Source organism: Fukomys damarensis, unplaced genomic scaffold (assembly GCF_012274545.1).
Source record: "Fukomys damarensis isolate Sample0158 unplaced genomic scaffold, DMR_v1.0_HiC HiC_scaffold_19, whole genome shotgun sequence".
Taxonomy (NCBI): Eukaryota; Metazoa; Chordata; class Mammalia; order Rodentia; family Bathyergidae; genus Fukomys; species Fukomys damarensis.
Window position 1 is genome coordinate 55067436 of NW_022900931.1, and position 22509 is coordinate 55089944.

General features: G+C 53.4%; 3 protein-coding genes across 6 annotated transcripts in view; all 3 read right to left on the reverse strand.

Annotated features, from left to right (window-relative positions):
• The window catches only part of LOC104863740 (myelin-associated glycoprotein), a 35933-nt gene extending 31488 nt beyond the window's left edge, over positions 1 to 4445 (reverse strand). For 2 of the 4 annotated variants that reach the window (XM_019207777.2, XM_033765727.1), the window contains exons 1-5: positions 4259 to 4349; positions 2563 to 2618; positions 2071 to 2143; positions 1564 to 1932; positions 2 to 298 (exon numbers count right to left, since the gene is read on the reverse strand). In XM_019207777.2, the coding sequence (XP_019063322.1) occupies positions 2 to 298; positions 1564 to 1932; positions 2071 to 2116 (712 nt within the window). In that variant the 5' untranslated portion in view covers positions 2117 to 2143; positions 2563 to 2618; positions 4259 to 4349. The other 2 variants (XM_010626340.2, XM_010626341.2) reach the window with 1 other exon arrangement.
• Positions 4446 to 10652: 6207 nt separating this feature from the next.
• Hamp (hepcidin antimicrobial peptide) lies at positions 10653 to 12107 on the reverse strand. Its single transcript, XM_010626336.3, has 3 exons — positions 11948 to 12107; positions 10940 to 10999; positions 10653 to 10854 (listed from the first exon to the last, which is right to left on the reverse strand). The coding sequence occupies exons 1-3, from the start codon at positions 12032 to 12034 to the stop codon at positions 10750 to 10752; spliced, it is 252 nt and encodes an 83-aa protein (XP_010624638.1). The 5' UTR covers positions 12035 to 12107; the 3' UTR covers positions 10653 to 10749.
• Positions 12108 to 13867: 1760 nt separating this feature from the next.
• Positions 13868 to 22505, reverse strand: Usf2 (upstream transcription factor 2, c-fos interacting; the record flags this gene model as incomplete). The annotated part of the gene is made up of 7 exons (XM_010626359.1): positions 13868 to 14505; positions 14580 to 14708; positions 14845 to 14939; positions 21024 to 21082; positions 21352 to 21439; positions 21559 to 21709; positions 22251 to 22505. Coding segments are annotated over 7 exons (867 nt in total), but the record flags the coding sequence as incomplete, so codon positions are not given.
• Between the last annotated feature and the right edge of the window lie 4 nt (positions 22506 to 22509).

Sequence of the window (22509 nt, forward strand, 5' to 3'; positions counted from 1 at the left end):
CACTTGACGTCCAGGCTGGCGTAGCCCTCAAACTGCAGGGTGGTGTTGGGGAAGGCGGCCTGACAGCCCAGTCGGTGGCCATTGACCTCCCTAGTGGGCACAAAGTGCAGCAGCGACACCTGCACCCAGGTGCCCTCGTCCTCGCGCAGCCGACCCAGCACACTGGGCTCCCCCAGCCCCTCGTGGCCCAGCCAGGTCAGCTCAGGCCGCAGTTCTGGGCAGTTGTCTGGCACCATGCAGCTGACCTCCACTTCCTTCCCTGCCACCACTTCCGGGGGCACCACGATGTTGGGGGTGTCTTTGTGAGGGAGGAAAAAGAAGAGTTGAGACAGCACTGGGCAGCCAGTCACCTCCACCTTGTCCAACTCCGTCCCCGGTACCTTGTCCCCTCCCGTGTGCCTGGACGCTCAGTTCCCCACAGCATTGTCTTCTCTTGATCATTCTTCATCCAGAAGCCCTAGCACAAGCGATCAGTGAGCAATAACCTAGTGGTCCAGTGAGTGCTTGTGGGCTTGACCTGCCGGCCCTTCTAACATTGCTGAAGAGTGGGTGTGAGTATGATGCTCATTTTGCAAATGAGGAAACTAAGGCCATGTGGGCTTGGAACCATGTGGGCCCTGGCTCCACCCTCTGAGCTGCGGACACTGTGTTATATTCCCTTAGAAATTTCTCTCCAGCACTTGCTTTAATTGTGTGTGTGTGTGTGTGTGTAGTTTATGTATATGTGTGGTACATTGTAGGTAGTATATGTATTGTGTGATGTGTGTATGTTGTGTTGTGTAGTTTCTTTCTACACCTGGACTATAATCTGGTTCCTCTTTGAAGCACCTGAATCTGAGAGCTGCAATCAGCAGGGCCACTGGAAATGAGGCAGTAGGAATACCTGCAGTCAGGCAGTGTGCTCTGTTTGGATCACCAGCAATGCAGTTCATGGGCCTTGCACATGCTAGGCAAGTGCTCTAAACCACTGAGCCATTTCCTGGCCCAGGATTTTTTTTTTAACTTAAATCCACAGCCAATATTTAAGAATTAGGAGACAACACTGAAAAAAACTTGGGGTTCCTTCAAAATTCTGAATGCCTGACACTAATGGCCCAGCACTCCACCAGCCAGAGCTGGGTGCACAGCCTAGAGCAATCATGCATTCATTGGCTCTAAGTGCTATTCTTATCTTCATTTGACAGAGGCCTCAGTCAAGGCCCACCCGGAAGTTAAATAACTTGCTCAAGGTCATGTAGCTAATGCAGGGATCCAGAGGCCTTGCCCTCGGCCCTGGGCACCACTGCTTTAGTGCCAGATGTTTCCAGAAGAGAAAAAGCAGTCATTTTCCTCCGAGGGCAGCAAGACCATTTGGGGCCCTTCTCTACTCAATTCTATCTTCTCTGAGGTCTATGGGGGCACTGACTTTGCACCCTTAGCCACGTCAACCCTCCTGTGCCTTTCATCTGGACTTACTGGGATAGGTGCAGAGCATAGACTGCCACACCCTGGCCCACCCCAGTGTCTCCACACACACACACACACACACACACACACACCCCGTGAAGCCTCTGGGAGACTCACTGATGATGTCCAGGACGCTGTGCTCTGAGAAGGTGTACTGATTGTAGCCTCCCAGGTCCCCGCGGAAGTAATACTTGCCGCCCAGTTCGGGGCTGAGGGTGCTAAGCAGGAGGGTGCAGTTGCGCAAGCCCAGGTCCCCCAGCAGGCGGCTGCGGCCCTGGAAGCTCTCGTGGACAACTTGAGTGCGAGACTTGAAGACCACCGGCGGGTAGTTCTTGGGGTAGGGGCTGTTGAAGTACCACACTCCGTGCACCACAGCTGGCCGGAGCTCATCAGGGAAGTCAAAGCGGCAGGGGATGGAGACGCACGTGCCCTCAAAGGCCGAGATGGATGAGGGCATCCAGGCCCCCCAGTGACCTCCTCTGGAGGCTGCAGGCAATCAGGATCACCAAGGCTGAGAGAGCTGCCCCAGCTGATTATCCCCCTCCAACTCCCATCACCTGCCACTGGCCTAGGGGCCCTGGGACCAAGGCTTAGAATCCCAGTAACCCTCGCCACGGTCATTACCTGAAATCATAATCCAGAACATAGGCAGTGCCGTGAGGAATATCATTTTGTATAGCAAGTAAGCAAGCTGGAGCTGGACAGAAAGAGGAGCAGGTTAGAGGCCAGGGAAGTGAAAGGCGGAGCTTCCTGAAAGGCTTAGGGAGAGACCCTTGTGGAGCTTAGCTGCTGCTGCTCTCACGATCACAAATATGTTTGTGACACTGGCCATATGCCAGGCTCGGCGCCTTGGGCTGCTAATATCAGGTCCTCTGATTTCTTTGAGGTAGGTGCAATCATTGTTCTCATTTTATAGCTGAGGTCCAGAGAGAGCAAGTAAATTGCTCAAGGACACACAGCTGCTCTGCAGGCTTAGCCGCCAAGCTGATAATAATCACCAGCGATGCATCAGTGGGGATCTCCAGGAGCCAAGGACAGAGCCCAGGCTAGCCAGCAGCAGGAAACGGGAAGCAAGGGAAGCCAGAAAGAAGGGGAAGTTGGTACCCTGACCCTTACCTTGGTCTCCCTGAGTTGGGAATATCTTGCGGTGTCACCTGGGGCCGTTAGCCAACCTGGAACAAGTCAGACAGGACATGGAGGCCTGAGTCCTAAGTGTCCTTCCTTTCAGTTTGCTCCTGTGGGTGATGATTTGTGCTAAGGCTGCGCATGTGGCCTCTGCTGCCCTCAGTGCCTGGGACCCTCCCACACAGCCAAGAAACTCCGCTACGGCACACCCAGTTGGGATGTGGGGGAGCTACCAGGAGGGGTTGGGAGCAATGGCGTCAGGTGGAAGGGCAAGGGGCGTGGTGAGTGGGGTGAAGGAGCAGATGTCCCACGGCTGAGGCCCGGGGGTGGCAGCCAGGGACCCAACCTCATCAATGACCGGGTTTCACAGCATCAGCATTCCCAACATGCCGCGTGAATTCCTGCCGCCCTCTCCTACCCCGCAGCCGGCCCCTGGTGTCCCATTCCGCAGCAGAGGCTAGTACCCAGTACAAAAGAACCCTGTTCCCTCGAGGCGAGGGTGCCTCGTCCTGGGGGCTCCTGGGGTAGGTGGGTTGTGAGAGGAGTCGGAGCTTCTAACCAGGCTCTGAGTGCAGCCAGGGAGGTCTCGGGGTTAGTGAGTCCCTGGTCTCTGACAGCTCCATGGGTTGCCTCGGGGTTGGAGCCAGGATTTCCAAGTGGCCAAATTTCCCAGCCTTTGCTGCCCTCTTCCCACGGACACAGACACAGGCACACACGCATGCACACACTGGTATGAAATGTGACAGCCAAGAGCAGCTCACACAACAGAGACACTGAGGACACTACGAGCACCGAGCCTCTGTCTGCAGAGCTGTGCTTGCCACTTGCTCGGTCTCCTGTGTACCACAGCCTGGGCAGAACTAGGCGTGGCATGCAGGTGCTGCCTGTGAACCGTGCTCACAAGACACAGGGACCCGCACACACGCACTGAGGTGTAACTATAGAGCCAGGCACAAGCCAGCAGACACTGACAGATGTGGCCCTTGTGCCTGCAACAGCAAAGCACAGGAGACAAGCACAGGTGAGGACCAGCCACACAGCCTGGGCAGACATGGGAAACGAGCATGTAGACCATGCACTCTTACTGGGTTGGACAGAGGCTTAAGGTGGGGACCCAAACAATCTTGGCTATGACCTTGGTCTGCAGCTCTCTAACAGGCCACAGTATAGACAGTCTGCAGGGCTGAGCTGGCAAGCAGGGAGAGTAAGAAAAACTCATCTACAAAGTTCCTTTACTGGAGTGTAATGAGAAAAGTTGAGAAACACTAGTAAAGGTGAGATTGCAAGGGAAATGTACACACACAAACACACACACACAAACAAACACACACAACTGTTGTGCACTCAGGTGCCAGAATTTGCCTGTTCACAACCCACTGCCCTCACCACCTCCCAGATTGCAACATGCAGGGGTCTGATCACCTGAGCATCCTGTTCTTTGCTGGCCCTAGACCACTGCTGCTTCATCTGTTCCAAACTTAGGGGCCCCAGGAAAGCTGCTGCTGTAGAACCTCTAACCATGAGGTGGGCCAGAGGTGTGCCAAGGTGGGGGGCCCTTGTTTTTTCTTCCTGTAGTTTCTTCCCAAAGCCCCAGCACTGTTTCCACTGGGGTCCTTGCCCATTTTACAGCAGTCCCAAGAAGTTCTGGGACACATCCTAAATTAGTGCTATTTGCAGAGACCCTCACCCCTTGCGCACGCTCTGAGCACCACTCGGCCTGTCCTGTCGCCCCTCCAGGGTGCTCTGCCCTCCCGGTGCACGGTCCTCTCCACCTCTGTACTCACTCGGATGCTCTGGCTTCTGCAGCCTCTGCTCCGGCAGCCCAGCTCACAGTCCCCTGGCCTCCCAGGGTCTAGGCCCCCACTTCCAGCCCTCCCCTTCTCCTGGGTGCCAGGGGCCGCCTGCCTCCAGGGCCCAGCTCCTCCCTACCCCCGGGGGAAGGGGGCACAAAGGGGCCCTTGTCCCCACGGGGCTTGGACTGGGCAGCCTGATGCCTGGGTTCTGTTAGCTCCTTCCTGAAGAGGATGGGGGCTGCATCACTCCTTCCCCCTCCTGCACCCCTGTAAACCCCAACTCTGGGCCCCTGGAGGCAGTGATGGCTCACCTCTCTGGAAGTCCCAAACTGAGGGACAGAAGATACTGTCCTCAGGGAACTGGTGGCAACATGACATGAGACCCCAGTCCTGAGAAGCAAGCCAAGGGCAGTTTGGTCAGGAGGAGGGAACAGCTGATTCCCTCCTCGGCCTCCGTGTCACCTCCATCCAACATGTCTCGGGTCACCCCCACCCCAGCCCACCCCCTTTTCCTCTTGACCTGATGTGTTATCTGCCTCTTCTCATGAAAACACAACCTCCATGGGGACCAGGGCTTCATCTGTGTTATTCCGTGTCTGTCCCTGCTTGTTAATAAACACGGTGTGGGTGGCCGAATGTATTCCTTGAATACCCAGTGGTGGCACCTGTTGCTCCTCCTTCCTGGGAAGCTGTCTCTGACCCACCTCATGGCCCACGCCGCCCCTAGTCACAGCCTCCTTGAGCTCATTCTTGGAGGTCACCTCCTCAGTGGGTCTTCCTTACTTGCCCCTTGATTTAAGTGATGTCCTTTCCTTCCAGGGAGTTCAGCCTGTTCCACTTCCTATCTCGATACGAGTCCTCAGAGGGCAGGGCTTTGGCCAAACTCCGTCTGTCTGTCTATGCACCCTTGGGTCCCTAGAGCAGTGCTTGATACACAGGAGGCTGTCTGGCTCTCTGAGTGGGTGAGGATGCTCTGGGTGTAGATATGGTGCCCTTTCCCTCGGTGTGAACTTTGCGAGGTGGGCAGGGGTGCTGGAGGTGGTGTGACCATGAGCAGCAGTGCTTAGACTTGAGAAGTTCGGCAGGCCAGAGCAAAGGGGAGGTGGGGCAGGGAGGGTCCCTTCTCCCAAGGGAGGACCCGGCTGAGGGGTGGGGAAATCCCTCGGACCAGGGAGCAGAAGGCTGAAGGGGTGGGGGAGTCCCACCCCCACCTTGGGCTTCATGATGTCAGACTCTGCCCGTGCCTTTCCCAGTCTGGGACAATGGCCCATTGAAAGTGGGGTGCGGCTTGAACACCCAGACCCTGGAGAAGAGAAAGGCCCAGTGCCTGGGCTTTGGACAGGACACAGAGATCCAGGGTAGTCTACGTCACGGCCTTGTATCCGCACAAACCTGGCTGGGTGGTTTGCCTGTGCCGCTGAGACTGCCTGTCCTCGCCTAGCATGACTGCAGGTCACTCCTTGGGGAACGGATGCACAGGCCTGTGTCCCACGGAGACAGCCTGGGCTCCAGCCTGCAGGAATGAGCCAGGCTGGGGTGAGAGCACGTGAGGAAGGGAGGTGGGGAATGCGAAATGACGGAGCAGGTGTCTTGTCCAAAGAGTGCGGTCACCAGGTAGACCCAGGGGCCAGTACTGCCAGGTCAGCCAAGCACTTGAGAGAAAGCAGGTGTACTAGTTCGCTAGGGCTGCTGTAACAAAGTACCACAAATCCTGTGGTTTAAAAACCAGCATGAAGCCAGGTGTGGTGGGATACGCCTGTAATCCTAGTACTCGGGAGGCCGAGACAGGAGGATCGCTGAGAGTTCAAGGCCAGCCTGAATTAAAAAGTGAGATCCTGTCTCAAAAAAAAAAAAAAAAAAAAAAAAAAAAAAAAAAAAAAAAAAAAAAAAACAAGCAAAACAAATAAACAAAAACCAGAATGTATTGTCTTACAGCTTTGGAGAATTGAATTCCCAAATCAAGGTGCTGGCAGCATCATCTCCTTTTGAGGACTAGGAAGGGATCTGTGCCAGGCTTACAGATAGCTGTCCTCACATTCCCGTGCCTTCCATCTTTGTGTGTCTCTGTCCAGATTCCCCCTTTCCTCAGATACCAGTCAAATTGGACTAAGACCCAGCATAACGGTCCTATTTACCTTGAGGACACTGGCCATATTCTAAGGTAATGGAGGTCAGGACTTCAGCATGTGAATAATCAGCCGATAACAGCAAGCATTTTTTGTGTGTGAAATGTTCTGATGTTTTGTTTTATTTATTGAGAGGCAGAATGAAGCTCTGAGTGTCATTCTCAAAACTCAATACTCGGGCTAGGGATTTAGATCAGTGGTTCTGTCACCTGCCTCACAAGTGCAAGGTCCCGAGTTTGATCCTCAGTACCAAACCAAACAAAACAAAAAAAACTCAGTACTCTCTTGAGTAGGGGCTGAGGCTTGGTTCAGGCTGATACTGGATAACAGAATCTTGTGACACCATTATAAGTGGTAACCATGGGGAAAGGACAGGACCAGACTAAATATTATAACACACACTGTCCTGCCCAAGCAAAGCTTATTGGGAGGGGAGAAGAAGGGGCTTCAGCTGCCCTGGGGCTTTGGCCGAAGGGCATAAACAACTGGTCCAGACAGTGACCAGGCTGCTGCTCCCGGAGCAAAGAGAGAAATGGGTTTCTATCGATTTTGCTGGGGAGACCTAAAGTCTTGTAATTCCCACTGGCCAGGGATGCAGTTCCCCAAAAAATGTTTCTTCTTGGATGGATGTGGACTACCAGGTGGTCACCATCAACCGTGGCATTTCAGTCCCTGGCACCATCATCCTGCAGGAGGCGCCGGCTCAGGAAGTGCTGGCATCAGCATCCTGTATTTGCTTCCTGGCCTCCTGATGGGGCTGAAGGACTCCAGGGCTTGAGCTGCTGAGAGCGCCTGAGGCGGGCCCGGAAGAAGCACAGACCAGCTCCATCCCTGAATCATAGCCTTGGGATTTTCATTCATTCATTCCTTAAGTAAGAAAGCATTCATTTCTTAGATGACCAGCAGGTCTCTGTGTCAATCTGAGTACAATCTGACCCAAGGATTAAGGCAGCAGAGGGGACAGACACAGTATGAAGACAGAGATGCCAAGCGCTGATCCCACATTAGTCACCCTTCAGACATCTGCAGGCCGGTGAGGAGGGTCAGTGTTTCAGCAAGAGCAGCCGTCAGGTCTGGGGGAGGCAGCCCAGGCACCGTTAGCATAACCCACACAGCAAAGCCAGTGGGAAGCTAACAGGGTATCACCCAGCGGCGTGACCTCTAAAATGAGTGATCTTAAGTTGGCTAAGAGCAAGTGAAGTTAGAAGTCTTGTTTAGATTGTTTTTCTTGGCGAAAATTTCTCATTTCATGCAAACATCCTGCATTTGTAGTTTTTATTTTTTTAATTTATTTATTTGTTAGCATGGATGGATCTCAGGAGTTCGTGGTTTTTATGATGGTCTCATGATGCTGCTGAAATACACCACACTACAGGGGTGATAGTTCACTGCATCCAGGGGCTTCTTTCCTTGCCCAGCCCTCTGTCCTACTCTCACCCCACCATGTTAGTCCCTCTCTGCCTCACAACCCAGAGATGTCTCCTGTTTCCCAGCAGGCCTGGCAGCTCCACACCAAGGGTCCTCAGGGTATGGCCCTGACCAGCAGCAGTAGCACTTACCGAAGATGTTAGAAATGCAAGTTCTAGGCTCCAGTCCATACCTGCTGAGTGAAGATCCCCAGGGCGAGGGGCCCAGCAGTCTGTATTTTAACAGGCGCTCCTGGAGACACCCTCTGCTGCACACTCCGGCTTGACTAGCTCTGCTTTACATCTTCCGTCCACATCCAGGGAACCCATCCTTATCTGCACGTCCTTATCTGGGTCCTTATAGCTACACACCATTAGCCACCCCACAGTCAAACAGGAAGGACCTTTTACTGAGTTGAGCAAACCAGGAACCTGGACAATATGATGGCCAAAGTTTTCCAAGTTCCCAAAGGCAAAGGCTTGCTGGCCTACATGGGGTCTTGGGCTGCTCAGGAAGCCGGGGGACATTATTTGGCACTCCCACTTTGGTTTTGGGGTACCATAGATCAGAGCCTTGATATATGGGGGAGGTGAAAGGAACTTTTGAAGGGAGGGGTAAGGGGCACAGTTCACCATGATTTCCGCATGTTTTCTGGAAAACATGGGGGATGGGGTGGGTATTGTAGCATTATGATCAGGGTGGGTGGAATACCACTACCCTGGAGGGGTGCTTCTCTCCAGTGTACCCAGAGTGCTCTTTATTCTGGGTCAGCTGGATGGGCGTGGAGGGCAGGGCCTTCCATTTTAGTGTCCTGTTAGGCCTGGGTTTGTTTGGTTAAGTGAGCTAAACTAAAGCCTACTGTGAGAAGTCAGTGAAGCTGGTCTTACAAGGCTACATGAAAGAGGTATGACGACCTTAGGCTCTTGGGTGTCCTCCTCCATCCCTTCACCTCCTTCCAGATCACCAGCCTTTCGGTGGTTGCTAAGGTGGTAGGCAGAAGCTGGTGGTATACAGAGCTGATCTAGCTCCCAGTCGGGTTTAGATTGGCTTGCAGAAAACTAATTGTAAAAAACAAGTCCTTAGCTAAATTTGGTGGTCCCACCATTTTGGGAGGGCCGGGCAACTTTGTGAAATCCTGTCTCAAGGTAAAAACTAAAAAGGGTTGGGTTTGGAGCTCAGTGCGAAGGTCTTGAGTTCAATCCCCAATATGGCAAAAACAAACAAGACATAAGTTCTTTTAATCAATTGCCAATATTTTAAAAATCAGGACAATTCAGGTAGGGTGTGGTGGTGCACCTCTGTAATCTCCACACTTGGGAAGCTGAGGCAGGAGGATTACCTGGAGTTTGAGGCCTGCCTGGGTTACATAGTGAATTCAGGGACAGCCTGAACTACAGAGCAAGACCTTGTCTTAAAACAAACAAGTCAGGACATTTCATATAAAATAAGGATTCCATCTTATCTTAACAAAAGCAGAAGTTCTCAGTCCCAGGCACGGCAGCCATGGCTAGGAGCGCCTCTTCCTGGGGCCCAGGCCTCCTCCCTCAATACTCTCCTTAATATTGTTTGGTTAGTACTGAATATTGAGGCTAAATCACCAGTGTTCTTTATCATCATGTAGGAACTGTTGTAAACCTATGAGCTAGGAAGATAGTGAAAATTTTGTACCACGTCTGTCTCTGTGTCTAAAGTAGGGCAGTCAGAATGAGAATGGCACAAGTTTCAAGCAGAATGGGAAGGAAACTCATTCCTGTGGAGCTGAAGAGTACTCCTGCACTTCCTGTACAAACTGTCCTTGTTGAGAGAATACACCCCGCCCCACCCAGCCCATTCCCACACTGGGGATTGAACCCAGGGCCTTCCCACTGAGCTACACCCCCAGCCTATTTTTTGCTTTTTCATTTTGAGCCAGAGTCTTGCTTGCTAAGTTGCTGTGCTGCCCAGGCTGGGTTTGAACATGGGAGGTCCCTGCCTCAGCCTCAGAGTGCTGGGATTAAAGGTGGGCGCCATCACAGCTGGCTGAGGGTACAAAAAGCTCTTATGAATCAAACTAACTCTCTTCACTCACTGTACTTTTCTGGTCCCTGATGGGCACTAATTTTCAAACTTTTTGGTCTCAGGACTCCTTTACTCTCTGAAAAATCATTAAGGATCTCAAAGAGCTTTTGTTTTAAGATGTTGTATGTTATATCTACAGTTGCTTAATGTATTGAAACTTGAAGAGCTGGGATGTAGCTCAGTGGTAGAGCGCTTGCCTAGCATGAGCAGGGCTCTAGGTTTGATTCTGAGTACCACGGAGAAAGAAGAGGGGAGGATTTTAAAGCACAGGATACACAGCACACAACTCAGCAGAGCAATGATGTCACTATTAGAAAAACTCTACTGTGTGCTCAGTAGAGTGAAAACAGCAAATGATGTTTTAGAAGTTTCCTCCTTGTGGAGCCCTGGAAGGAATCGAGTCCCTGGATCTTATTCAGAGCCTTCATTAGGCATTAATGTGTGACCCCTGTCTTAGGAAGACACCAAGGAGAGGCAAATTTGTTTAACTTTCATCTCCTGCTGTTACAACATAAATTCCAGATCTTTTGAACTGGGGAAAGAACAGAAAACAAATTTGTTTCACCAGGTTTCTTGTAAAGGCGCAGTACACACCAGTGCAGTACATCCCACTGAGCTCCAGCCCTTGCAAAACAGGGGCCAGAATAAGGTCCTGGCATAGGTCCCTGGCAGGGAGAAAGGACAACAGACACTCCAGTTTGAAAAATAAAAGAACCGGCCATTTTATTCCAAGATGGATATTGGAAGGGGACGGGAATAAATAAAGGAGGGCAACAGGGTTAGGGAAGGAGGCTCTATGTCTTGCAGCATATCCCACACCTTGTGTTCTTACAGCAGCCACAGCAGAAAACGCAGATGGGAAAGTGGGTGTCCCGCCTCCTTAGCCTCTGCAGTGTGGGCTGTGAAGAGGAAGGGAGAGTCCGTGCTCGGGTCTGGGGTGGGGACCAGGGTGTGGGGACCAGGGCAAGTCTCCATCACTCTTACCGTGAAGCTGGCCTTGGCTTCGGTTGTACTGTGGGGCTGGAGGTCTGCAAGCTGTCCTGTCTGAAAGAGAAGGGGTACTGAGGACGGCAGAGCTCTCAGGCTGCCCCCGCCCACCTGCTCCTGTCCCAGTGTCTGAGACCTCATGGCCCGCTGGACTCCGAGGAGGGACCTTGCCTTTTTGCTCTTCTCATAATCCCTTCGGCACTCTCCTCCCTAAAAACATCGCAGATCTGTCCACCTTCTCCCCCGACAGCCGCTACTCTCCTTTGGGATATCACCCTCCCCTGTCTGGATACCAGCATCGGCCTCTTGGAGCATCTGCCCACATCTTGCTCCGTAGAATACTGCCGTCGTGTAGCAGAGTGACTTCTAATGTTACCAGTTGGATCTTGGCTTTCCCCACTTTAAAAACCGATAGGATGTCCCTGGCACCTCGAGGATAAATTGGTGTCTACACGGTTGAATTCTGCATACCCTTGACCTCATCTCCCGGCACCATTCTTGTCCAGCCAGCTCTCTGATTTCCCAGTACCCCTGCTTGCCCCACCTCGCTGCTTGTTTGCTCCCCACCTGTTACTCTCCAAGGCAGAGGCACAGTATTATTTTTCTCAAGTCTTGACTGCCAGCCCCTTGTCCAGTCTGGTCGCCCTGGGTCACTCCACACTATCTTATGCTATTCATGAGCAGCACTTACTAAACACAGTTATTCATTTGTTTGAATTGTTCACAAACTAATGCCCTGACCAGGATGTAAGCTCTGTAAGAGCAAAAATCTTGTCTCTCTCCTACCAGTGTGCCCCACTGCATCCCATCTGCAGGAAGAATCACAGAGTAGCATTCAGCGATACAGTGCAATGAGGGATCCCTGCTACTCTACCCCATCCCTGTTTTTCCAGCAGGTTCAGGTGCCCCAGAGCTGGCCTCAGCTCAGCAGCATCCCCACCACCACCAAGATCTGGCTGTCCGACCCAGCTGCCCTGCGGGGACCCAGCCCCACAATACTCTTACCTGTGGCTGGACAATGGAGCCACTGGTCAGGCTGGCAAGGAGGAGGGCCAGCAGGCAGGCAGCCTGGATCTGAGTGTTCAACGCCATCGCGCCGTCTGTCTAGCCAACCCTCCGCTGGGTCTAGGACTTGCTCTGGTGTCTGGGGCTCAATTTCCATCCTTTTTATGAGGCCCACTGGAGGAGGCGGTGGTCTGAGCCCCCACCCCTCTGCCCTAAGTCATTTCCAAGAAGGTAGTGGCGCCGCAAAGGCGGGAGAGATAAGCGGGAACAGTGTCGGGGACAGAGTTGTGTCACCCTGTGCCAGCGAGGTGTGTCTAGGGGGTGGAGCAGACAGGGCCACACATCCCTCTGGCCAGCTACATGGGAACACTTTTCCCCAGTGTGACGTCACCCTGTTGATCTCAGAAAATCCCACTCTTGCTTCAGAGGTTGGAGGGCAGGAGCAGAGTGCTCCTCCCTCTCACCCTCCCTGGACTCATCAATGCCCGCAGGTTGACAGGGCCAGTGTAGCTGCAGGGAGGGCTATCCCACTGTCCTGGGGCCTCTGGGCACGTGCACTTCTGGGAAGGACACTGGATAGCCAGGTGCCTAGACCACGCTCACGTTGATGTGTCTGTAATGGCTGGAAAATGACCACAGAAGGTGGCATCAGCATTAGCATCTGGTTTCTTACATGCTAGCGTATTAATTGCCTTTGTGTTAGCCAGTGCTACCTGGCCTCTATAGTGCCTGGGCTCTGCCAGCATTTGGGGGTCTCAGCTGCCTCCTCAGCCACTGACCCGAGTTGACTTCTCTGGTGCCAAGACTTGTGCTCATCAGATCACAGAATAGAGGGCACAGCAGACTGTGACGGACCCTCTTATGCAAGTTCCCACTTGATGCAGCAAGGGGAGTATCTATGCCACAGAAACAGGCAAACACGGGCTCTTTAGAGCTGGTTCCCCGGACACCACTGGCTGGGGAATGATCCAAAGCTGACTGCACTACCGTCATTCCCATCTACCTGGACCACCCTGCGGTACACACGGCCCACAAACCTGGATTCCTGCCTGACCCACGCCAGGGTCATTATGTTACCCCTGTGGCCAGAGCCTGGGAATGATACAGTCAACAAACACTCCTTCCTGGCTTCTCAACTGCCCAGACTCACTGGACACTGTGAAAATGGATGGTCCCTGGGGAGGGCTGCTTTCTCTGCCTCTTCACCGCACACGGCAACTAATCATGCCACACTCTGAGAGGCTTCACAGGGGAAAGCACAGGAAAAGGAGACAGGGAAACCAGTTATAGCACTTGGTGGCAGAGTAGGTAGGGAGCTCAACAAGGTGACCCAGAGGCAGGCCCAATCTCAGGAGGCACTGAAGAGGGGCTGCACACTGACCCTTGGTGGACACAACAGCATCCTCCAGCCCCAGCAAATGTTGCTGCACTGACTCAGGCCAGGTTTCATCATCAGCCAGGGGCAGGGGTCACAGCACAGGCGCCAGAGCCCCGGTGTGCGGCGACAGGCTGACGGGCCAAGCCTGGCTTCCTGGCCATCTGCCCTCCCTGGGGGTGGGGGGCTCAAGGCCAGTCCCCATCATTGGCTGGTGCAGAGGGGAGGGCTTCAACCCACAAGGGCAGGGCCAGGAGCCAAGCCTATTTTCAGGAATTGGTGACACGGGAGACCCCAACCTCTCTTCCAACAGCACGGGACATGTCCTTGACCCTAAGTCCTCCTACCCCCACTCTACATCTGCACGCTTGGGGCCTCAAAGAGGATACTCAATCCTTAATTCCTCCATCTGACCAATGGACTGGGACCCAGGTGTGTGGGATGGCAGGGACTGGTACACTGCCACCAACACAACAGCTCAAGTCTTGGCTTTGGGGAGCTCTGCACTGATCCCAGTCCCTCCCCAGGCCTGAGACGGACAGATATTGACAGACAAGGCGGGGGCCACATGGGGCCAGTTTATTGCAGTTAAATACCTCTCTCTCTTTTTGTCCATTTTTCCATAAAGAAAATTAAAACGCACACACACGCACGCACGCACGCACACTCACACACCCAAAGGGGAGCAGGGATCCAGAAACAGAGGTGGAGTGGGGCATGACCTTCCTGCTTAGGTCCAGGCCCCAGGGTGGCCCCCCAAAAGCTCCCTCCTTCCCATAAGCACCCTGTCTCAGTACCTCTAGAGACCAAGGAGGCAGCAGGAAATGGCAAGGCCTCTGTCCTCCTCCCTCTCGCCCCCTGGTATGACCACCAGGAGTGCTGGGGCCTGGGGAGGGCTGGAGAAAGGAAGTGGACAGACAGGTGGGAGGGGGTCATTTCCAAGTAGAGGAGGGCAGTGGGTAATGTATCCACAGAAATGCATTATTTCATTTCATTTTTGTTAAAAATCTACTATAAAAAACGCAGCTGGGGGAGGGCATGTGTCCCTCTCTGTGCTAAGGGCTGGGGGCGGGGCGTCATGGCAGAGCGGGCATCACTGCCGGGCACTCTCGCCCACCATCTCCAGGTTGTGCTGCTGCAGCTGGGCTCGAAGCAGGGCGTTCTCATTCTTCAGCTCCTCGATCTGTAGGTGCAACAGGGGACAAGTGAGCCGGGGCTAGCTCTGGGTCCTGGGGGTCCTGGGGCACTCATACGCACCTGTTGCCTCAGGAGCTCATTGTCTACCTGCAGCCGCTCAGCCTCCTTGAAGGTCTCCTGCATGCGCTGGTTGGTCTGGCGCAGCTCCCGGATATAGTCACAGGCCTTCGACAGGATGCCCCCTTTACTCTGGTGGGCGAGAGCATCAGAGGGAGCACTGCCCACCAGCCCACCCAGGACAGCACCAGTGCTGGGGGTCAGTGGTCCAGGCTTCCAGCAATGCAAGGCCAGGTGGCCTCCTCGCCAGTGGGCAGGTGACACTTACCGCTCCTGTCTTGCTATTGTCTGTGTTACAATCTGGAATGATTTTTGAAAGTTGGACGATCCAGTTGTTGATCTTGTCCCTCCGCCTCCGCTCCACTGCAGGAAAATGGCGGTAATAATGGCTACCCAAAGGCACTTTCTCCTCCTGCCCTGAGCTCAACAGTGCTAGGAAGTGCAAAGACAGAGAGCCCTGGCTGCACTGCTTCATAGGGGGACAACTAAAACCCCAACCTCAAACACCACACACCTTCAGGACAGAATTCAGAAGCTACATACTACTGGGCATAGTGCCACATCCCTGCGACCCACACTCTGGGGAGGCTGAGGCAGGAGGACTGAAAGTTCAAGTTCAGCAACTTAACAAGTATCTGTCTCTAGAAACTGAATGAATGAACAGGACAAAATATAGCTCATTACTGGATTTAATTCCCCTTACAGCCAAGCAAAACAAAGCAAAGCAAACCCAACCCAAGCTAAGCAGAGCAAAACAAAGTAGAAAAAAAGGAAGAAGAAGAAGAAGAGGAAAAAAAAGCTCTAGGGACTGTGATTTCTTTCCCTGGCCCACCTAGCATATTTATGAAAATCTGAGTAATTTAAAAATTGGGAAATTCCATGTCATAATGATCATTTGAGGCTTCTTTTGAAAAACTGTAGCTCTGGGCAAAGTGGGCTCCTACTCTCAGGAGGTTAAGAAGTGGGTAGAGACCCTTCACATAGGACCCAGTAACACTGGATTCCACAGCCCCTGTATGGATTCTCTACCTCTTCCCAGAAACTCTGGTCCCCTGATGTTGCTTTTCGCATCCATATATCAAACCTGATCATGCCTTGCCCCTGGTTAAATCCTTCTCCAGGACCCTGGCAGCAAATTCCAGCTCCCCAGATGGCACCTGTGGCTCTCAGAAGCCTGACCCCACAGGCTTTGGCTCCTAGGAACCATACCTTGGCCGTACACCTTGAAGGCCAAGAAAGGCAGAGTGATTTAGAAGTTCACTTCAGAAGTCCAGATTCAGGACTTCATAAAACTCTACAATCTCCCTCAAAGTCACAGGCACCTTCCCCCTGGCCCATGTCACACCCTTAGGACACCTATATTTGGACAGTACACATCTGAGCCAAAGACCACAGTCTCAGAGCCTGGGTGTAGCTGCCCAAACCTTCAGAAACACTTGAGCTCAGGACTACACCGTGGGTACAGGGGCCCGGGTGTCCTCTCCTCCTTGCCAGGAAGGTTTAGGAGGTGTGTGGTGTTTGTGAAGGGATAAGGAAGCACTTTGTGTGGGGTGGGCAGGGACCCTGGGGGAATCATGGCGGCGGGGGGGGGCTTCTCCTGAGTTCAGCACCTCCCCAGCCGTGCCCTGCCCTGTAGAAGTTCTCCTGGCCCGTGAGCAACCCACGTCCTCTTTTGGTCCCATCATTCCACTGCTGTGGACCAGCCCACACCACCTAACCCTAACCCATGGGGATTCTTCCTCCTGTGCTCTGACTACGGCTCAGAGGCCTGCCCTTTCTCTCCCCTTTCTCAGCACCGTGCACCATGCTGAGAACGTGGGGAACGGGACGCATCTCAGCTGGGCTCAGGAGGGAGCTCGGGGCCCTGTTACGGTCACCGTGAACAGAAACCTGCCATCAGGGATGGCTACCTCTTACGGGAATGCTGTGACCAAAAGCAGCAACAAAGCGGAGAGTCCCCAGGCCGGGCCTGGTGCCACCACACCCCTCCCGCAGTATGCTCCATCCATCCCCAAGCCCTCAACAACACCCCCACTCCCCGCAGTCTAGAGCTCCTGGAGCTGGGTACTGAGCTGCAGCCGCACTCACAGGCCCTTCTCCTTCCACGCCGCGGCAGGGTGAGGGGTGACACGCCTCACATTCGCACGTCTACGAGACCTAACCCCTGCCCCACCACGGGCAGGAAGGGACCAACCCCACGCTGTCGAGGTTTGGGAAGCGCCAATCCCTCTGCCTGCGAAGTGCCCAGGAAGGCAGAAGGGTGGGAAACAATGTTTCCTGCGCAGCCTGGGGGGTGGGATGAACACACAAACCAAAGGGAGGTGCATCAGGTAGACAGGCAGCGAGGTCCCAGAGCCGGTGACACGAAAACATGCTGGGAGTTGCAACTGCTGGGTGGGGGCTGTACCAGCGGAGCTGCGTGCCTGGCCTGCTCTGCCCGCGGGCCGACCTCGTCTCCTCCTCCAGGGCCTCGCTCCTCGTGATCAGGGCCTGCACTAAGCAGGCTGCACCATGTCAGGCCTGTGCCTTGGGAAGACCACGGTGGCACATTTGAAAGGGAGGAAGAACAGGGCCACGTCCACTCTATAGACGCACTTCAGTGACACTGAACGACACTAAACACGCAATTCGGCAGCAAAGTCTGCCAGGACTAAGGGCACAAATGGGCAAATCTAAAAACGAGCTGGAGACATCGACACTCTTTTCTTAACTGATAGAATAAGTACACAAGATTTCAGGGCAGAAAACACAAATATACTCAACCAACTCAGCCTCTGTGATCCTGAGGAAATCCCTACCCTACAGTAGCAGGCACATGTCCTTGTCACGCACATGCATCACCTCCACCAAGCCAGACCACAGCCAGGCTTGAGATAAGCCTCACATGTTTCAAAGAAGTGAAACCATACAGCATGTTCCTGACCACCACAAAAGAACTAAATTAAAAATCAATTAGCACTGGGTGTGATGGCGCACACCTGTAATCCCAGCACTCGGGAGGCTGAGGCAGGAGGATCGCTGTGAGTTCAAGACCAGCCTGGGCTACATAGTGAGTTACAGGTCAGTTTCAACTACATGGTGAGACCCTATCTCAAAAAACCAAAACAAAACAAAAAAATCAATTAGCAAAAAGATATCCAGAAAATCCACAAATATTTTGGAATTAAGCAACACACATCTAAATAATCCCAGGGTCAAAGAAATCACTTGGAAATACATGGTGAAAATATAACCGATATAAATGGGATGCAGCAAAGACTCACATTAGGAAGAAGAAAAAAAAAGATCTAAAACCATAAGAAGTGAAAAGGGGGAAGCTGGGCATAGTGGCGCACTCCTGTAATCCTAGCACTCAGGAGACTGAGGCAGGAGGGTTGCTGTGAGTTCAGGGCCGGGCTGGGTTACACAGGGAGACCTGTCTCAAAAAAAGAAAAAAGAAGGGGAACAAAGATTAAAACTCAGCAAATCAAAATCTAAGAACCATAGAAGGAATGAATTAGTAACATAACAGTGAAACCAATGACACAGAAAAACCAATTCAGTTTGGCTTTTAAGTCATATTTCACATAAAGATCTGAATTTCTGGCAACACTGGGCCTAAATTCTGCCATGGCAGCAACGGACTGACCTGCGAACCCCAATTCAGTAGGGTCCCCTCCCCTCTGTCACACCAACTGCACTTCACCCCTTCAGCCCATCTTCCCCAGGGCACCCTCCCGGAGGGGCTCCTGCAGAACCAAGGGAGAGATGCTCACATGGAACCCACTTCAACACAGAATCTCAAGGTTGTGTGGACACAGGGGAGAAGAGGGCACAGTGGAAAGCCACGCTGGCCTTCGCTCCGGTCACGGTAACTGGGACAGGCTGCCTTTTGCTGCTATGGTGAGAGAAAGGAGACAGGAGCATTTGGGGAAGGAGACAGCAAGTTCTGGGTTGGACCAGCTGAGCCTGAGACATATCAAGGATGGCCAGAGGCGGAGACTGAACTGTCCTCCACACAGGGGCCTGGAATCCGAGAGAGAAGGGTGGCATAGAAACAGCTTTGCGCATCACTGGGTTCTGTGGTGGACACAGAGAAGCAGTTCTCACCTTGCTGTGACTGACAGACTTTCGGGAAAAAAAAGAAAGAAAAGATGCCTAAAACTGGGGATGAAGTTTTGGGGATACCAATCAACCAGAGTTGTCCCCATGGGCCATACCCCTGGGACAAAGGGAAAAAGAGACCACACCTTAAGAATCCCAACCGCCAAAGCCAGTCCCTGGCCTGTCTAACGTGCAGAGGCTACTGAGGAACCTGGAAGCCCAGATTCCTGGGCCTCCCCTCTGATCTAGTCATTGTGAACCTCCGGGGAGAGCCCTGCAGGCCGAGTTAACAAGCCTCCCGGGAAAAGTTAGGAGGCCTTGTCCTGAGGTACAAGAAGGAAAGGAGAAGAAAAGGTGGTAGGAAAATCGGAAAACAGAAGGGAACATTCAGGAGAGGAGGAAAATGGGAGGGTCAGATGCTTGGAGCTCAGACAGGAAAGGAAGCCAGTGGATTTGGCAATGAGGTCATCACAGGTGACCTTCAATAGGTATGGCCAGGAAGCCAAGGGGACAGGGACGATGGGCACACAGCAAGTCAAATGTTCTGCAGATGACTGGCGAGAGGGCAAGATGCAGCTGGCAGGAAGAGGTCACGAAGAGGCTGAGAACTGCTCAGGATGGCCCGGAGGTGGATAGATCTAGGCAGAGGCAGAACATGGGCCAGGAAGCCCGCTGCGAGGAACACAAGTGCCACCACGCACTGTCACGCCTCAACTTCAGCCTTGGTCAGTGCCATTTTAAAGGGGACAGGTACAGAGAATAAAACCAACCTGAGGCTACATGGCCAGAAAGTGGTGGACCTGGGGCTGCCTTGGTAGCCAAGCTCCAACCACCCCACCCCCATCCCCCTCAAAGCAACCTGACCTCAGCCTACAGCCAGGTCTTGAGCTGTTTTCCCCACACTCATCCTTTTCATACCCTGTGGTCTTGGGCCAGACACCTGTGCCTACCTCCTGCTTTCCTAGCCTCTGGCTCCCCCTCCCACCCTGGCAGGGTTTCTCACAAGACTCTGCTAGCCGCCACCTCAGCTCTGCCACCTTTTATTTCCTGAGCTCTGCTCTGTTCTTCAAACACAGTCAGGGCCTAGATGTTTGCACACATTCTTCCTGCTGCCTGGGACCCTTCCCAGGTCCCAGAGTGGCTTGTTCCCTAAGGTATCTCTGGCGCTCGCTCAAATGTTTCCCCTCGAGGGGCCTTCTGAGCACAGTTCCTGTGCACTTCCTCACCCAGCTTATCTTTCTCCAAGAACCCTATCATGCACCTAATGTCATCCTGTGGCTGTGTGCAGCTTCTCTTTCTCCCACCACCGTGAACACTGTAACAGCTGAGACCACATCTATCCTATCATCCAAGCACCCAAACGCCCCAAGGAGGGCCAGCCCAGGTATTTGCATGTTGGCCAGAGGTCTGAAGCCAGCAAACTCCTTAGTGCAGAGCCCACACAGGCCTCCAACCCCTACCCCACATCAAACAACTGCAGGACGCAGGGCCTCAGCTTGGCACTCAAGGCCTTTCCTGACCTTCTTGGGTCCCCTCCCAAGGCAACCACAGGAACCTCTGCCAACCAAGCCAGCACCCACAAAGCAACCTGTCCCTCCACTCCACGCTCTGATAGGTGGGCAAAGGTGCAGGGTTGGCTTCCTCAGCCACAGGCCCTCTGTCTGCTGAGACTCTGACACTCCGGGTCAGGGTCCAGACCTGGCACAGGGCCCACACTGCCCAGCTTCGGACCCAGGGTCAGTAAATATTTGTCAAATGTTAGCTGTTTGAGTATCAGTGCTCCCTTGGCTCCTGCAGGCTGCTCTGTCCACTAATCAAGGTGATCAACTGAAGTGGAAACAAGAACCACACTGAAGGACAAAAGGCTTCAGCGTGTGATGTGCTGTTGCTGGGAAGGGAAGACTGCTTGGTCCTTTGGTGGCCAGAGGCACGACTTCCTGTGGCTTCCTTCCTTAGGATCTGAAATGCTGCCAGATGGAAGGCAGGTGGCATGGGAATGAGAGGCAAGGGTACAACAGCTGCCTGTGGAAGCCTGGCCAGGGGTGGGCAGATCAACCCAATTTTTCAAAAGGAGCAGAAGATTCATATGCAAATGTAAAAGGTGCCTGCTTTAGATGCTGACTATTAATTCAAAGGCACAAGGCAGGCATGGGCACACACGTGCCCAATTTCACTTCATGCCTGTTCCTAACACTACTCTCTGTCCCCATTTCAGCCTTTCTGACATCCAAAAGGCACGTCTCAAACACGTGAGACCCGCGCAGTAACAAGCCAGAGCTGCTTCCCTGTCTGACTCCAGATGTCAGGACTGGCTGGGGCTGGGAGGCTGCAGCCTGGGCTGGCCCACCTACCCCTTGCCCTTACCTTCATTGTGCTGAGCTCTCCGTCTCTCATCTCGAGGTGTTCTGGTTCCATCAATTTTTCTAGAAGGGGAAGGAAAATGAGGCACACGTTGTCTCAGACCTACACGCTCAAGCACTTACTAAACAGCCAGACTTAATAATTATCTTTGCAAGGCAAACCCATGCACAAAAAGAGAAGAAACATACTTTCTAAGCAAAGAAAGCAAAGGCAAAGAAATACATTTTGTCCTGCTGTGTGCCAACCCACCCAACTCCTGCGCCAAAAAAGCCTTCCTTCAGCCCCAACAGCAGACCCTCCCATCACAGGGGGCCGACATTCCTGCACCTACGGAGAGTAGGGGTGTGTCCGGGGTGCAATCGTTCTCTGCGTTCCTGTCTGAAGCACGTCCTGAGGAGTCATCATGACATAGAACTGGCCTGCAGTGACAGCATTGGTCAATGACAAGACAAGGAAAGGACTGGAAATGGCTAGAGGCTTCCCGGCCTGCCAGGCCCACTGCCTCCCTTCTTTCCACCCCGGCCCTTCCTCTTCTCACCTCCAGCCTGCAAGCTCTGGTCTGTAGTCTGTACAGACACAGCCGTTGTATCTCCCACAGTGGATGCGGGGAAGTAGGCAAACCGTGCCTCGCCACTGACAGCCTCAGCCGCCGGGCTGCCACCATTGCTGAAGGGATTTTGGATTACAGCCTGGGGAACAGACAGAGGCTGCCCTTAGCCATCTCAATCCATTCATTCCCCTTGTTGCTGTGCTTGGTGGGTCCTACATGCTCTATGGGGGGGGACCCCCTCTGTCCCTAGGTCTCAGATGCCCTGAAGCCACTCAGGTACTCGGCCATCATTTATTTGTTGGGCTCTTCACTTTACTTTAAGAGGCTTTCCTCTAAGAGACACGTTTCCTTTTTTATAGTTTTTGAGACAAGGTCTTATCCAACCTGGACTTACTAGAAATCCAGGCTGACTTCTAGCTATACACTAGCCTCAGCCTCCCAAGGGCTAGGATTTCAGGCAAGGGCCACCATGCCTAGCTCACCATTCCCATTTTATACAACCAAAAAGTTAAAATAACAACATACAGCCCAATAAATCACTACACACAACAGAGAATCTGACCTCACAGGCCTCATTACCTGAAGGCAGCACCTGTCAGCCACCTGCCCCACCCCCTGGGGCTCCCCAAAGGCAGAGCAGTGCTCCTTCTCCACCCCCGCACAAGATACTGGGCACCTACCAGCGGGAAGGGTGCGGCAGGACCTGGGGGCACAGAGGCAGCAGCGGGGCCGGGGCGCTGGGCTGCCCCGTCCACACCCACCTGGGTCACAGCCTGCTGCCCCCCCGCGAAGGCAGCTGTGGACACGACGCTGACGGCACCAGCTGTGTCGCCCTGGCCATCCAGCTGACCATCAGTCACCTGGACTACGCGGTATGTCACCTGCAGGGGGCAACAGAGCGACGAGACGGGCGCTGGGGCTGGGGCAGGGGCAGGGGCA

Bases quoted from the DNA above. Each gene is read 5' to 3' on its own strand.
- Hamp (XM_010626336.3), bottom strand. From the start codon at position 12,034: ATGGCGTTGAACACTCAGATCCAGGCTGCCTGCCTGCTGGCCCTCCTC. The intron at 11,000-11,947 runs GTAAGAGTATTG...CTTCTCTTTCAG, and splicing joins GCTCCATTGTCCAGCCACAG to ACAGGACAGCTTGCAGACCT. The intron at 10,855-10,939 runs GTAAGAGTGATG...TCCTCTTCACAG, and splicing joins AAGCCAAGGCCAGCTTCACG to CCCACACTGCAGAGGCTAAG.